Genomic DNA, 15,894 nt, shown 5'->3' with positions numbered 1-15,894 from the left:
TCTTTGCGGGCGTTAATTTATTCTTGCACGTCTCTTAAAGGAGAAACTTGCTGGTAGGTTGCAGAAACGGATGTTTTGCATCGTCAACCTTACTACACGGGAGAATCCCCGCCTGGCACTGTAAACAACAACAGCCGCAAAAGGGCTCCTGATATGGGCAGTTGGGGAGGGTCACGTGATCTCACTTCCAGCAAAGCCTCCTGGTGCTTGTAGTTCCCCCCTGCATCTAGGATACTCTGCGCATGCGCAAAAGGCGAGGCCACCACCTCCGCCTTTAAGAAAGCAAATTTAAGCGCGTGCGTGCAATAAATCCGCCCGCGTCCCCCATAGATTCAGCATTTCCAGATTGATTTTTTTGGGAGGGCATGGCTGGGTGCACGCATTGGGCTACAATCCCCATTATCCGCAGCCAACACCGCGTGTTTTGCACAGGCTGATGATCCTGTGGAAGATGGTAGTCGGAAACGCCCACAGTCATGCGCTCCTTTCCGGGCATGTTTTAGCGTGATTTGCACCCTCTTTGCTCGCCTCCAGAAAATGCAACCACAACGTAAGCCGCTTCCGGGCGTTGGAGTATTCCCTGCAAGCCAGGTTTTTGGGGTTCCGACTGGCTCGCTTGGTGCAAACTCACCCCCCTTTTTGATATGTTATTGCAACGTTTTGCATTGCAATGTTTGCAATCTTAGCTGTGCTCGGGATCTTTTGCAAGCGTAGTTAGACGCAGAGAAGCGAAACCTCTCGCCGGCTATCAAAACTGTGCACCTGGTCTCGATGGAGCGAGCGATTTGCAAACATCAGGCGGCCAAATCGCCTTTCCGCAATGAAAGAGGTTGCAAAAGGGCGGATTTTTTCCCAACCGCGGCGCCAAAATGGTAACTGCACCGCGCACAGCCGTTTTGTCGTTCCCGTCGCTCAGTCGGGCTCGTGCGCGCATGCGCGGCGCGCGAGCCTGCGGCGCAACAAGCGGATCCTGGGCATTCCATGACTCAGTGCTAGAGGAGCTAAGACGCGCCCCCTTCCAGGGCAGCCGAGACCCGGATGTGCGGAGATGCAAGACTGAGGGAGAGAACGCGCCTGCGCGCTGGGGAGAGGGGGCCGCGCGTCCTACTTCGCCCTCTTTTACTTCAGTTTGCGAGAGAAGCAAAAAAAAATTTTTTAAACTTTTTGAAAAAATTTGAGGTAATGTTGAAGGTTCAAAGCAAACGAGCGAAGTTTGTCCTTATGGCACAAATACGGCGCCTTTCTGTCTACCCCGCGCTTTTTTTTTTACCTCAGAAAAAGCATTGAAGTGCCAGGTTCGCTTTCTCGTGGATGCATTAAAATCCCCTCCGTCGCACGGGAGAGGGCTTTAATTCTTAATTTCACGCCATTTCCTTTGCCGACGAAATGCCAGTTAAAAGCAGCAGAGAAAAAAATGAGGAACCCTGAGGCCGCACAAAATTAAGTCTCAAAATGAGCCTCCCTGTCAACGTTTCTTCAGTTCAGTTGCAAATGTGTCTTTTTCTCGATGCTGCTTCATGACGAGTCCCTTCCTGCCTATACTTTTAATTTATTTCACCTTTACATGAGCTCTTTAGGTGACCAAAATTCAGTCAGGAATTTGAGCCAACAGAAAACTAGGAACACTCAAGCCTTTTGTTCCAAGCTCCGAAAATGGCCTCGGGCAACACCCACCCACCCCCCAAAAAGAGATCCATTTGATCCTTTAGTAGCCTCACGATAATCTTCCTTTTTGTGAGATGTTCAACTCAGAGATCTTACGAAGGGGATAAAGTACAGTATTGCTAGAAATTGGAACAAGCGGGACAAAATGGTAGCGAAAAACAACCAAAAAAGTTTTCCTTAACCCCCCCCCCCCATTCAAATAGAATATTCTTCATTTAAACCCAAGACCCCAGGTGCCTTGAAGTACTAAGAAAGTCGTCCTGATGAAAATTCCCAGGAGCCAAGCTCTTAACGTTTGTGACATTCCACCATTTGCTTGGTGACTGCTCTCATAATCTCGGCTTTAAAAGGAGATTTATGGAGGACAGGTCTACCCTACCAGTTTTAAAGACTTAGGACCAGTGTTCCCTCTAATTTTTTTTTGGGGGGGGGGCGGAAAAGTATAGTGTCTGAGCGGCAGTCCCTTTGGGACTGGGCGGCACAGAAATAATAAATAAACAAATAAATAAAAAACCCACCCTGTTTTGCCTCAGAGAATTTCAAAATAAAATACTGTACTGTGTGTCTATAACAGTGAGCTCATAATAGGGCAACTCTATCAATATCAAAATGCCACTTAAATAGTTGAGCTAGTTTCAAACTAGATTTTGATTTTCTTTCTCTCTTCCTTACTCCCATTCTTTTTCTTTTCCTCCCTCTCTTTTTTCTATCTGTTTCTCTCTCTTCCTCTCCTTCCCTCTCACTCTTTCCCTCTCGGCTTCTGGGCAGGTTTGGAAAACTCTGAGTTGATGATTATTTTTAAGTGAGCGATTGCTCACTGCTCAGCTTAGAAGGAACTATACTTAGGACTGCTTTCGGATTGGAAGCGCTTGTAGGAGAACATTTCCATTGTCCTTGGAAGAGCTCTTTGGAGGCATCTGGCTTAGGATGATCGTTGGGTTGAAGAAACAGAGCTCGCCGTAGCTTCTCAATCATGTGGGCTTAATTCCTGTCAGAAATGGCAGTGGCCACTCTCGAGTAGATTTATAGGGAGATTTGTGAAGGACAGGTCTATTCTATCATGCCTGGTGACCCAGCATCACTTGTGGGGTCTCCAGGTTGAAAGCAGATGCCTCTAAGACCAACTTAATGATAATTATAACAACAGAGTTGGAAGGGACCTTGGAGCTCTTGTAGTCCAACCCCCTACTTAGGCAGGAAACACTACACTACTTCAGACAGATGGTTACCCCACATCTTCTTAAAAACTTCTAGTGTTGGAGCATTCACAACTTCTGGGGGAAACTTCTGTTCCACGGATTAACCATTCTAACTGTCAAGTTATTGGAACCGTTCTTCATTTTAGCCTCCAGTCCCCTAATCATCTTTGTTTATTTCCTTAAACTCAGGGCGGCTTACAACATGTTAGCAATAGCACTTTTGAACAGCCAGCCTATTGCCCCCACAATCCGGGTCCTCATTTTACCCACCTCGGAAGGATGGAAGGCTGAGTCAACCTTGAGCCGGTGATGAGATTTGAACCGCTGACCTTCAGATCTACAGTCAGCTTCAGTGGCCTGCAGTACAGCACTCTACCTGCTGCGCCATCCCGGCTCTGTTGCACTTCTCTGCACTTTTTCTAGAGTCTCAATATCCTTGCATCGTGGCGACCAAAACTGATTGCAGTATTCCAAGTGTAGCCTTACCAAGGCCTTATAAAGTGGTATTGACACTTCACATGATCTTGATTCTATCCCTCTATTGATGCAGCCTAGAACTGTGTTGGCTTTTTGGCAGCTGCTGCACACAGCTGGCTCCTATTTAAATGGTTGTCCACTAGGTTCCTCTCACAGTTACTATTGCTGAGCAAGGTACCACATATACTGTACCTGTGCATTTTGTTTTTCTTGCCTAAATGACATCCTTACTTGTAGGAGAACATCTCTTTGGGAGCTCTTTGGAGACATTTGGCCTAGAATGGTCCTTGGGTTGATGAGAAAGGATTCATTTTAGCTTCTCGCAATCTGAAGTTCTTCCTGTAAAGACATGGTGATGGCCATTGTCTGGAATTATTGTTATTATTATTATTAGATTTGTATGCCGCCCCTCTCCGGAGACTCGGAATGGCTTTAAAGAGAGTCATGGAGGACAGTTCTACTCTTATCAGCCTTGAAGACTTGCAGCTATCTCCAGGTTGGGAACGGATGGTTGAAAGTCCGAATTGTAGGGGACATTTCCATTTTTCGTTTGGGGGTTCCTTGGAGGCATCTAGGTGATGGGGAAGAGTTCATTTACAGAATAACATAGTTGAGACTTTGGAGATTTTTTCTATTCTAATCCCCTGCCCAAGCAGGGATTGTATATAGGGGACTTTAGCTTCTCACAGTCTGGGATTCACTCTGACAAGATGCAGTGACTGACCACTATCTGGAATGACTTTACAGGGGAATTCATGGAGGGTAGTCCTATCTGCCTTGAAACACAGGGCTGATTCCAAGTCGGGATGCTTGATGCTTGCAAGTCCCACTACCTGGGAGCTCTTTAGAGGCATTTGGCCTGGGATGGCCCTTGGACTGATGGAACAGGATTTGCCTTAACCTTTCAGTCTGTGGAGCTCATTACCTCAAGAAGTGGGGGTAAACCACTATGGAATGGCTTTAAAGGAGGACACTTAGAGGTCAGGTCTGCCCTATCAGCCCTAAAAACTACTTCCACTTTGGTAGCAAATCCCACTTGCAGGAGAACCCCAGAAGGAGAGAGGAACATCTCCCTCTCCTGATTTTGAGTATCCTGGAAGAAGCATCCAACGGGCCTCATGCTGAATTAAGAAGGGTCTTGGGAAGAGTGGCTTGGGGTGCTTAAAGGAATATCTCAGAACAAAGGGGCCATCTTTGACAGCTATCCTCTTCATTTTCAAAGAGCAGCTGGAAAAGGAAGTCCGGAATGTGAATTACCTGCAAGGCCAGTCCATTTGCAAGCCTTGGAAATAGAAGCCCAAGTCTGTAATGACTAATTTTTTAAAAAAAGGAACACTGTACTTTGAATCCAGAAACAAACAGGAAGCTAGTCAAGAACTGTTATTCATAAACCAGCATGCAACAACATGTTGCAATAAAGAAGCCAGGATGTGGTTACTGAGTCTGGAGCCCAAAGAATTGTGGACAAATGAACAGTGACTAGGAGAGATTTTGCGGGTCAAATGTTAACTTAGATGTGTGTCCGTTTTCACACAGCTCAGAACATACCGTCGTAGACTCCTGTCTCAATATTTCTGCAGAATCTACTCTAATCATCCAAGAGGGAAGAAGTCCCAATATTTATTCTCCATCTGCTAGATGGCAGATCATGGTATTCAATAGAGGGCAGATAAATTCTGGGAATAGTGAGAAATCTTTTCACACTTAGAAGGATGGGGGACAGGCAATGCTGTTGAGAATGGAGTGAAAATCACAATTGCAAAAGGTCCCAGAAGAAACAAAGAATCAGTTTAGCAGCCTGGATTCAGGATCTGGTGATCCATGGAGAGCTTCAATAAGAAAACCTAATGCTGCTAATCCCGAGGCCTTCAGTAACATCAGACATGGTGTTTTTGTGGACCACCTTCAAGGGTTGGGCTTTGAGGGCATCGCTCTGCTCCCTTCTGGAGTGTGTGTATGTAGAGGCTGAACCTGAGTGTGATGTGCTGCGAATCTCAAGAATGCCCTATTTCATTTAAAATCTACACGAAGCCACCGAGTGGCATGATTTCAGATGTGATGCCACTATGGAGATTTTTAAATTTTCATTTATCAGATTTATACACTACCCATTTCACCTAAGTGACTCTGGACAGTTTACAATACAGGTGGTCCTCGGCTTAACAACGGTTTGTTTAATGACCTAAAGTTAAGATGAGGGTGAAAAAAATTAGAATGGCACTACGAAAATTGATATGACTCTTTTTCACAGCATCCCCAAGGTCATGTGATCAAAATTCAGATGCTGGGCAACTGGTTCATATTGATGAGTATTGCAGTATCTGAAAATCATATGATCCCATTTTGCGACCTGATTAATAAAATCAAAGAGGAGGCCAAGATTCACTTAACAACAGAGGCGAGAAAGGTCATAAAATGAGACAAAGCTCACAACGAATGTCTCAACAGCAAGAACTTTTGGACTCAATTGTAAGGACTATCTATAAAAATGTACGATACTATAAAAACTATAGCTAAAAGAACAAAGATAAAAACAGAATGAAGAACAAGATTAAAATGAAAGATGTTGAAAGAAGTGGAGAGAGTGCCCTCAATCCAGGCTGCAGGGCATCTTAGATACATAACGCAATATGAGCCTAGAAAGAGCTGCTCTGAAATTTAGGGGTCCTTCTGGACTCTCAAATTCCAAGGATTTAGAATAAGCCAATCTGACTATATAAGTCTTATCCATCTCTTCAAAAGAAATCCTAACCTATGGGGATATTTTCTTTCAAAGGAAATGTTTTGAAAATCATTCTTTGAAAGAAGGGTATAGAAAACTGTACATTCCTTTTATAAAACTCTGCCGCTGTCTGAATCTGATGACTTTGGCTTGGTTGTTGCTTGGATGATCTGAATACCTTATGGGGCACCATATTATGGCACCAATCAATAGGGAACTTGCAATATCTTTTTTTTCTGCTGTATCCCCTTCTTCTCCTGTCTAGTTGGTGGGCGAGACAGGCTTAAGCTGACCTTATTTATACTAGTGATAAAGTATTATCTCCCCCCCCATTCTGACATCGCAAAAGGACAGCCTCAGTGTGTTAAAATATGTTAGGCTTTTTCCATCCAAGTGACGTTAGGAGGACAGTGATGGGAAATGTGTGGGAGGAGGACAAGATGGACGCGGGTTGGATTAGATGACCCACAAGGACCCTTCCAACTCTGTTATTCTGAGGATTAGAAGTGGGGACATGAAATTTAAGGTTATTCTGCTAACAGGGATCACCAGATTCAGCTCCTAAAACCATCTTCTCTTTACTTTTCCAATATGTTAGTCAGTCTGTCACAGTTCTCTGTCAGTGCAGATGTGACATACTTGGATATGTACCACCATATGGTAAAGAGATGATGTTTACTAACAGATTTTATTGTGGTGGTATTACATGCATTGAGTGAACGAAAGGGAAAACTGGGGGAATTTCCCCATAGGTTCAGCTAGTGGGATGGCAGGTGCATAAATAGCCTTTTTTCTTATTTTTCCTAAAACAGACCTAAAGCAAAATTTCCAAGACAGGTGGGTGAACAACGACAACCCCAAGCAAAAAGAACTGTAAGTGATGATCAACCTGTGGTCTGCTCTTTAGGTATTAAAATAACTACATCGCCAGGGGTTCTGTGATGGCTTTTCCGTTATGTCTGCCAATACACATTTTTGCATGTTTGTACTATTTTTTTTTACTATTTCTAAAGCTTTTATTAGCTTTAGGGACTTAGGCACATGCATTACACACTGGATGCATTACACATCCTGGCCAGCCGAAACGTGGACTCCAGGAAGGACGTCTTCGTGACGTCAAAGCTCCGCCCCTGGAATTCCCTATTGGGATTCCCCACCTCCATTTGAGCCTCCCGACCGGCCGACAGCTCCACAACTCTTCTGCAAAGGTGACAGGCGGGCGGCGGCGTTTCTCGGCATTCTCCCGAACCTGAACACCGAATCCGAACTTTTGCCGAACTTCCGGGTTCAGCATTCAGGAGAATGCTGAGAAGCCCCCCGGCTGTTTCAAAAGGTGACAGCCGGGCGGCGGCGCTTGTCGGCGGCCTCCTGAATCTGAACCCGAAACTTTTGCCGAATTTCCAGGTTTGGCGTTTGGGAGAACGCCGTGAAGCGTCCAGCTGTTTCAAAATGTTACAGCCGGGCGTTGGCACCCAGCAGAGTGCCGTTTTTGCGATTTTTTGCTTGTACGCACTAATTGGTGTTACATTGTTTCCTATGGGAAACATTGTTTCGTCTTACGAACTTTTCACCTTACGAACTTCCTACCGGGCCAGAACCAATTAAGTTCGTAAGACGAGGTATCACTGTATAAATTAAAACAATAACCCCAGTTGAAACCCACAACTCAGCAATCCAATCAAAACATATGTATCATTCTATAGAATTTAGAAACATAGAAGATTGACTGCAGAAAAAGACCACCTCGTCCATCTAGTTTGTCCTTATACTATTTCCTGTATTTTATCTTAGGATGGATCTATGTTTATCCCAGGCATGTTTAAATTCAGTCTCTGTGGATTGACCAACCACATCTGCTGGACGTTTGTTCCAAGGATCTACTACTCTTTCAGTGAAATAATATTTTCTCACGTTGCTTCTGATCTTTCCCCCAACTAACTTCAGATTGTGTCCCGTTCTTGTGTTCACTTTCCTATTAAAAACACTTCCCTCCTGAACCTTATTTAAACCTTTAACATATTTAAATGTTTCGATCATGTCCCCCCTTTCCCCTCTGTCCTCCAGACTAGACAGATATTTACTATTCATGGCCCCCAGGCCGGCCAGCAAAGCCAAGTCTTCATAGCCTTTTGGAAGGCCAGCAGGGTGGGAGCAGTACAGACATCGAGGAGGAGTTGGTTCCAGAGAGCTGGGGTGGCCACAGAGAAGGCCTTCCCCTGTGGCCCTGCCAACTTGCTTTGCTTAGTTGACAGGATCCGGAGAAGGCCAACCCTGGTCTATGGGAAGTATACAGCAGGAGATCATCTGTAAATAGTCTGGCCCTAAGCCATGTAGGACTTTATAGATAATAACCAACTCCTTGAATTGTAACCGGAGACCAATCGGTAGCCAGTGCAGCTCATGGAGCATAGGAGTTATATGGGTGTACTGAGGTGCACCCATGACAGCTCGCCCGGCTGCATCCCTGACTATGTGCAGTCTCTGAACACTCTTCAAGGGTAGCCCTATGTAGAGTATGTTGCAATGGTTTATATTTAATTAATAGATTAGCACCATCCTCTTCCTAATACAAAGAGTCTTCCACTTACGACAGTTCATTTAGTGACCGTTCAAAGTTACCAAGGCAGTGAAAAAAGTTTTTCATGTTTAATTTTTTTAAAGACATTCACAGAACATTGGTGGCGCAGTGGTTAGAGTGCAGTACTGCAAGCTACCTCTGCTGATCCCCGCCTGCCAGCAGTTTGACAGATCGAATCTCAGTAGGCTCCAGGTTGACTCATCCTTCCATCCTTCCGAGGGATGTCAAATGAGGACCCAGATTGTTGGGGACAATAGGCTTACTGTCTGTACACCGCTTAGAAAGAGATGGAAAGCACCCTGACGTGCTATAAAAGTGCTATTGCTACTTGTGACCATCCCCATGGTTACGTGATCAAAATTCCTATGCTTGGCCACTGATTCACATATATGACCGATCCTGTGTCCCAAGGTCCCTTTTGCGACTTCCTGATAGGCAAAGTTAATAGGGAAGGCAGATTTACCTAACAGCTGCGTTAGTAGGTTATCAATTGCACTGACTCACTTAACAACAGCGGCAAGAAAGGTCGTAAAATGGGGCAAAACTCACATCACGAATGTCCAACTTGACGGACATTTGCTAGATTACTAGGAATCTGAATGAGAGCATGTATGTTGTTTTATTAATGTTTTTTGTTGTGGTTAGCTCTGGCCCAGCTCCTGCCCCAAGGAATGTGGAGGTGGATGTGGGGGAAACATCCACATGCCACAGGCCTGTTTTGCTCCCAGTAGAATCTGCCGACGAAGTCTCCTCTGACCAAGGAGGTGTGAGTGACAGGGAAGAGGGGAATTTGGCAGACAGCCCAGGAGGAGATCAATTGTCCTTATCATCCCTGGATTCTGAACAAGAACTTATGACGGACCCACGCATGCGTAGAGTGATGCATAGGAGAGAACAACTGAAGGATTATTACAGGAGATAAGTGAGGCCACCTGTGGTTGGGTGGGGCTGCTGTAATTAGTGCTACAGATAAAAAGAGCAGCATGCTGGTTTAGCCTCGTGGAAGTTTATCTGATTCATAGTTTCGTCAAGATCGTGGTTTGCTGTCCCTTTTCAAGACTGTGTGTGGAATTTCTGGACTTTGGAATTGGACTCAATTTCCCAGTTATTGGGTAAGAAATTGGATTACATTTAACCTGTGCCTTGTATGTACGAGAAAATAATAATAATAATAATAATAATAATAATAATAATAATAATAATAATAATTTATTAGATTTGTATGCCGCCCCTCTCTGACATTTAAAAAGGGAGGGTTTTTTCTGCTTTTCTATTGATAAAGACTTTTGGTTTTCCTTCTATCGTGTGGTGTGTGAATGTTTGGGACTAATTACCCTGTAATTACGGGCGGTTGGGACAAACTGGCAGAACAGTTTTTATATTGTTTTTATGTATTGTTCTTATTTGTTGGAAGCCGCCCAAAGTCGTGCCTATAGCTATAGGGGCCAGCAAATGGATGCTGATGTGCTTTCCAGAAGGCTCAGTTCCTTCCTCAATCAACTCTCATAAGAGCCCGAAGAGCCAAGCTAGAACAGGCAACCCAGAACTTACAATCACAATTCAGTGCTAAGCGAAACGGTTGTTACGTGAGCTTTGCCCCCAATGTTACGATCTTTCGTGCCACAGTTGCTACGTGAATCACTGTAGTTATTAAGTGAGTAACCCAGTTAAGTTAATCTGTCTTCTCTGCTGACTTGGCTTGTCAGAAAGTCATAAAAGGGAATCAGATGACACCCCTCGCCCCCGGGACACTGTGACCCGTCACAATTAAGAGTCAGTAGCCAATTTTGATCATGTGACCCTGAAGATGGTACAGCAGTCGTGATTTGTGAAAAACGAATCATAAGCCACTTTTTTCAGTGCCATTATGACTTTGAACAATCACTAAATGAACTGTTGTAAGTCAAGGATTACCTGTATGTATATCCCCCCTCACCTTACCTTGTGTGTATTCTCGAAGCGTGGAACTCATTACCGGACTCCATAGTGTTATTCCCAAACCCCCAACACTTTACCCTTAGACTATCCACGGTTGACCTATCCAGATTCCTAAGAGGTCAGGAAGGGGCGAGTACAAGTGCACTAGAGTGCCTTCCGTCCCCTGTCCTATTGCTCTCCTATATCTCCTATACCTTTCTTCTATTCCTATATCTCTTCTTCTATTCTTTCATTGATACGTTCTATTACTTTATCTTCTTTTCTATTCTTTCTTAGATATATTTTACTATGAGTATCTCCTCTATAACCTTCATCATGTATTTTACTATGTGTATGTATGTGTATGTATGTATATATATATATATGTCAAATGTTTTTTTAGCTGGAATTTTTTTAAAATTAAGGGAGACTAGGATGGTCTCATTTCGGCCTTGTTCTGGCCTCATCAGCTAACCACATCCTTCCTTACTGGGATTTGATCCGGTGGACTCTGCCTTGTCCGACATAAAACACACACACACACACACACACACACACACACACACACATATATATATGTAGATTGTTCTGAGTTCGGGTTTTGCCCCGTGTAATATTTTGAGTGTCCATGCGGGGCAAAACCTGAACTCAGAACAATCTACATACATATACCCGTGAAAATCCACGAAAACAAATATATATATTTGTTTTCGTAGATTTTCACGGGTACAGGTATGACGGTCTTGGTATATTCGGGTTTCCTACATGGGAAGAAACCCGAATATACCAAGACCATCTCATATATATATATATATATATATATATATATATATATATATATATATATATATACACATACATACATACATACATACATACATACATACATACATACATACATACCCACTAAAACTATCATTGTGTATTGGACAAAATAAATAAATAAATAAAAATAAAATAAAAAAGTTAAGGAAAAAGGCAAAACAGCTGGTAAAAGTCAGAGCCCTAACATTGCAAATTTGTCTTCTTTCAAAAAAGAGAAAACAAAGGTTGTTCCCAGAGTTTCTACTGAAAATAGAAATTGGTCTCTTACTGCAGTCTCCAAATGAAATAAAAGGAGGCGTCATAGACCAAAATAACAGTACTGTATACAATATTTTAGCTTGTATAAAATTACTCCAGGTGTAAGTTAGGTTTGAATCAACCTTCCTTCCTTCCTTCCTTCCTTCCTTCCTTCCTTCCTTCCTTCCTTCCTTCCTTCCTTCCTTCTTTTTCTTATTGCATTGCATTATTTATAACTAGTAATAAAGACGTGGCTTCTGTCATTCCAGAATTCAACAAAATGTCTAGAAAAGTCTTTGCCCCTCCTGTGGTGAAGTCCTACCGTGTACCCTTTGGAAAGGGTGAATTAAAGCTTCACAGAAAACCAGAACATGGAGTGACAGTCAGATCCACAAATACATCACCAGTGCAAAGTAAAAGACAGAAAAAGAGCAGCACGGCTAACGTAGAAAAGAAATCTGAGTGCAAGAAGAATTTGGAAGCGGTTGAGAAGGTAGGTGGGACAGTAGATTTCCTTGAGAGTTTCAGAACCGGAAAAATGGGAATCCTGGGCTCTCACATCACCAGCTTCTCTTTGAAAAATTAGGGCGGACGATTAATATTTTAATTTTCTTTTTTTCCCCCTGTATTTGGTTTATATATCAGCTCTTAGTTGGAAAATCACAGGACAGTTTAGAAAGGAAAAACAGTGTAGAATTAGACAATATAAAATCACAGAATGCCACCCAAAGGATTGATACTAAAATTCCTGACATCTGTTTATAAAAAAACTCTCTTTTTTGGCACAACACAAAGTGATTGCAAAATTATTGCTTTTGTCCGTAGATGCTCTCTGGAGCATCACATACCGTATATACTCGAGTATAAGCCGAGCTTTGTGGCAAAAACTGGTTCCTCGGCTTATACTCGGGTCGGCTTATACTCGAGTATATACGGTAAATATTTCCTAGTTTTCTTTTCCTATAGGTGAAGATTGGGAAATGTGGAGTGTACAGTCGATAGAAACTTTCCCTTCACTGAGGTTTATTAATTTATTTGATTTTTTTAATGCCACCCTTCTCCTTAGACTCAGGGCGGCTTACAACATGTTAGCAATAGCACTTTTTAACAGAGCCTCCAGCCTATGGCCCCCACAATCCAGGTCCTCATTTGACCCACCTCGGAAGGAGGGAAGGCTGAGTTAACCCTGAGCTGGTGGTGAGATTTGAACCGCTGACCTGCGGATTTAGCAGTCAGCTTTAGTGGCCTGCAGTACTGCACTCATTCAATACATTTAAATATTTGTTCTCCTTTTTTTGTGGAAGGAATGGAATAGAAATTCATCTAGAAAATATTCAAAACTTTCTAGATCAAAACCAAATGCTATTGAGGCACTTTAAAGGACTAGCAAATATGTATAATATTAAGTCTGGCATAACGCAAGCTAAACTCCAATGCACCTGGAAGGTGTGAGCTGGGGAGGCTTGTTGGAGATGTCAATGCAAAAGGCCAGCACTTTTAGTTGTGTTGAAAAACTTACAAGGCAATTCCAGAACAAGCACACATGAAATAAGGGCTGGAGCTGTTTTTTAGATCCAGAAATGATTTCGAGCTAATTTTTTTAAAAATAACCCCCACTCCGGTGCCCACCAGTTTTTATAGTTATCATACGCTGTGCAGCTACTCCCACCCATCTCTTTTCATCTTTTCACAGGAAAAGGGGTGTCTCACTGACGCACAATTTGAAGAGATTGTCCAAAGGGTACTTCAAATATCTCCCTGGGAATGCACAGGTTTGTTGAACTTGAGCAAAAATTCGGACACTTTGGTAACCGACTCCTGTTTGTGACGGTCTCAGTGTCCTGGGGTCACGTGACCCCCTTTGGCTACCTTCTGCCTGCAATGTCAACTGGAAATCAGGTTCAGTTAACAACCCTGTAACTCAACAATTGTAGGTATTCACTATACAACTGTGACAAGAAAGGTCATAAAAATGGGGCAAAACTCATTTAAAAACTGTCTCAGCCATGGAAATTAGCAATAGCAATAGTATTTAGACTTATGGATCACTCCCTAGTGCTTTTACTGCCCTCTCTAAGTAGTTTACCGAATTGGCATATTTGCCCCCAACAATCTGGGTCCTCATTTGACCCACCTCGGAAGGACGGAAGGCTGAGTTGACCTTGAGTGGTGGTGAGATTTGAACTGCTGAATTACAGATTAGATTAGATTTAGATTTATTGGATTTATATGCCGCCCCTCTCCGCAAACTCGGGGCGGCTCACAACAATAATAAAAAACAGTACATAACAAATCCAATGCCCACCAATCTAATTACAATTTAAAATTAATAAATTCATAAAACAATCCCAATGTATATAAAACAGACACACAGTCAATCAATCAAATGGCAAAACAACATGGGCAAGGGGGAGATGTTTAGTTCCCCCATGCCTGACGGCAGAGGTGGGTCTTAAGGAGTTTACGAAAGGCAGGGAGGGTGGGGGAATCCTAATCTCAGGGGGGAGCTGGTTCCAGAGGGTCGGGGCCCCCACAGAGAAGGCTCTTCCCCTGGGTCCCGCCAGACGGCATTGTTTGGTCGACGGGACCCGAAGAAGGCCGACTCTGTGGGACCTAACCGGTCGCTGGGATTCGTGCGGCAGGAGGCGGTCCCGAAGATATTCTGGTCCGATGCCATGAAGGGCTTTATAGGTCATAACCAACACTTTGAATTGTGACCGGAAACTGATCGGCAACCAATGCAGACTGCGGAGTGTTGGTGTAACATGGGCATTTTTGAAAAAGCCCATGATTGCTCTCGCAGCTGCATTCTGCACGATCTGAAGTTTCTGAACACTCTTCAAAGGTCGCCCCATGTAGAGAGCGTTACAGTAGTCGAGCCTCGAGGTGATGAGGGCATGAGTGACTGTGAGCAGTGACTCCCGTTCCAAATAGGGCCGCAACTGGTGCACCAGGCGGACCTGGGCAAACGCCCCCCTCGCCACAGCTGAAAGGTGTTTCTCTAATGTGAGCTGTGGATCGAGGAGGACGCCCAAATTGCGGACCCTCTCTGAGGGGGTCAATAATTCTCCCCCCAGGGTAATGGATGGACAGATAGAATTGTCCTTGGGAGGCAAAACCCACAGCCACTCCGTCTTGTCTGGGTTGAGTTTGAGTTTGTTGACACCCATCCAGACCCCAACAGCCTCCAGGCACCGGCACATCACTTCCACTGCTTCGTTGACTGGACATGGGGTGGAGATGTACAACTGGGAATTACAGCTAACAGTTAGCTGAAGTAGCCTGCAGTGCTGCACTCTAACCACTGCGCCACCACGGCTCTATTTCGGGCTCCATTGTGGTTGTAAGTCAAGAACTACCTGTGTCCTAGTCAGTGTTCCCTCTAACGTGAGTTGTGCGCTATAGCGCAGGAGATTTGAGATGTCTGCCCACGAGTTTCCAATTCCAGCGCAGAGGTCTGACCCCTGCGCTGGAATTGGCAGTTGGAATAAGGTGACCAGGTGTTGATCATTTGTCCCGCCTCTCACTCCATCTGAAAAATGTCCCTCTTTTTTTCCCACCCTGGGGAGGGAGGGGGAAGATAGAAAAGCTCACCCGGCTCATTTCCCCCCCCCACACTCCAAAGTGCGTGTGACTTTAAAACTAATTGGTTTTTTTCCCCACCTGGGGAGGGAGGGGGAAGATAGAAAAGCCCAGCTTTTCTCCCCCCACCGTGCAGAGAAGAAAGAAGGAGAGAGAAGTATGGCTTTGTCTAATTGGATATTGTATTTTTTAAATTCTCATTGAAGGCTTTTTTAATTGCTTCTAAATGTTGTTGGTTTTGCTTTTGGAAAAATAAAAATAAAAATCAAAACAACCTCCTTAGGTGCAGGTCAGCTGAAAGTCCTAGAGAGACTGAAAGTAGATAATTAATTAACAATCAAGGCATGTCAAACTGATTTATTTTTCCTGAACTAGATACTGGATATTGGATACTAGATGTAGAAGTTGTTTATGGTTATTCCCAGTTTCTGGAAGTACTGTCTACAGGGTGGGAAGATGTTCCTCTAAAGAGTGGTTTGTACAGATATTTTAAAATGTGAAACATTTTCTAACAACCAAATGGAAGGGACCTTGGAGGTCTTGTCCAACCCCCTGAATCAGCAAATGTATGATACTTTAGTGACTGGACCGATATTTACCAAGATATTTAATATATTCCACTGTTGGTTGGCATTTATAGCCAAAGAACAAACAATTGTAGCCTTCTGTTAAAATGAAGCCTTCTGTGAACA

At 43.7% G+C, this 15,894-nt stretch overlaps 2 protein-coding genes across 3 annotated transcripts in view; one reads left to right on the top strand and one right to left on the bottom strand.

Annotated features, from left to right (window-relative positions):
• The window catches only part of LOC139175949 (asialoglycoprotein receptor 1-like), a 579,489-nt gene that overhangs the window by 251,432 nt on the left and 312,163 nt on the right, over positions 1-15,894 (bottom strand). The window lies entirely within an intron of this gene.
• ZCWPW1 (zinc finger CW-type and PWWP domain containing 1) overlaps positions 750-15,894 on the top strand; it is a 47,304-nt gene continuing 32,159 nt past the window's right edge. Inside the window, exons 1-4 of one of the 2 annotated variants that reach the window (XM_070767350.1) lie at positions 751-1,179; positions 6,876-6,936; positions 11,890-12,113; positions 13,314-13,392. In XM_070767350.1, the coding sequence (XP_070623451.1) occupies positions 11,901-12,113; positions 13,314-13,392 (292 nt within the window). In that variant the 5' untranslated portion in view covers positions 751-1,179; positions 6,876-6,936; positions 11,890-11,900. Of the gene's footprint in view, positions 1,180-6,875; positions 6,937-11,889; positions 12,114-13,313; positions 13,393-15,894 lie in introns of both variants that reach the window. The other variant, XM_070767351.1, reaches the window with a different exon arrangement.

Source organism: Erythrolamprus reginae, chromosome Z, assembly GCF_031021105.1.
Source record: "Erythrolamprus reginae isolate rEryReg1 chromosome Z, rEryReg1.hap1, whole genome shotgun sequence".
Lineage (NCBI taxonomy): Eukaryota > Metazoa > Chordata > Lepidosauria > Squamata > Dipsadidae > Erythrolamprus > Erythrolamprus reginae.
The sequence above is the reverse complement of the archived record's forward strand: the minus strand, read 5'-3'. Positions and strand labels throughout refer to the sequence as shown.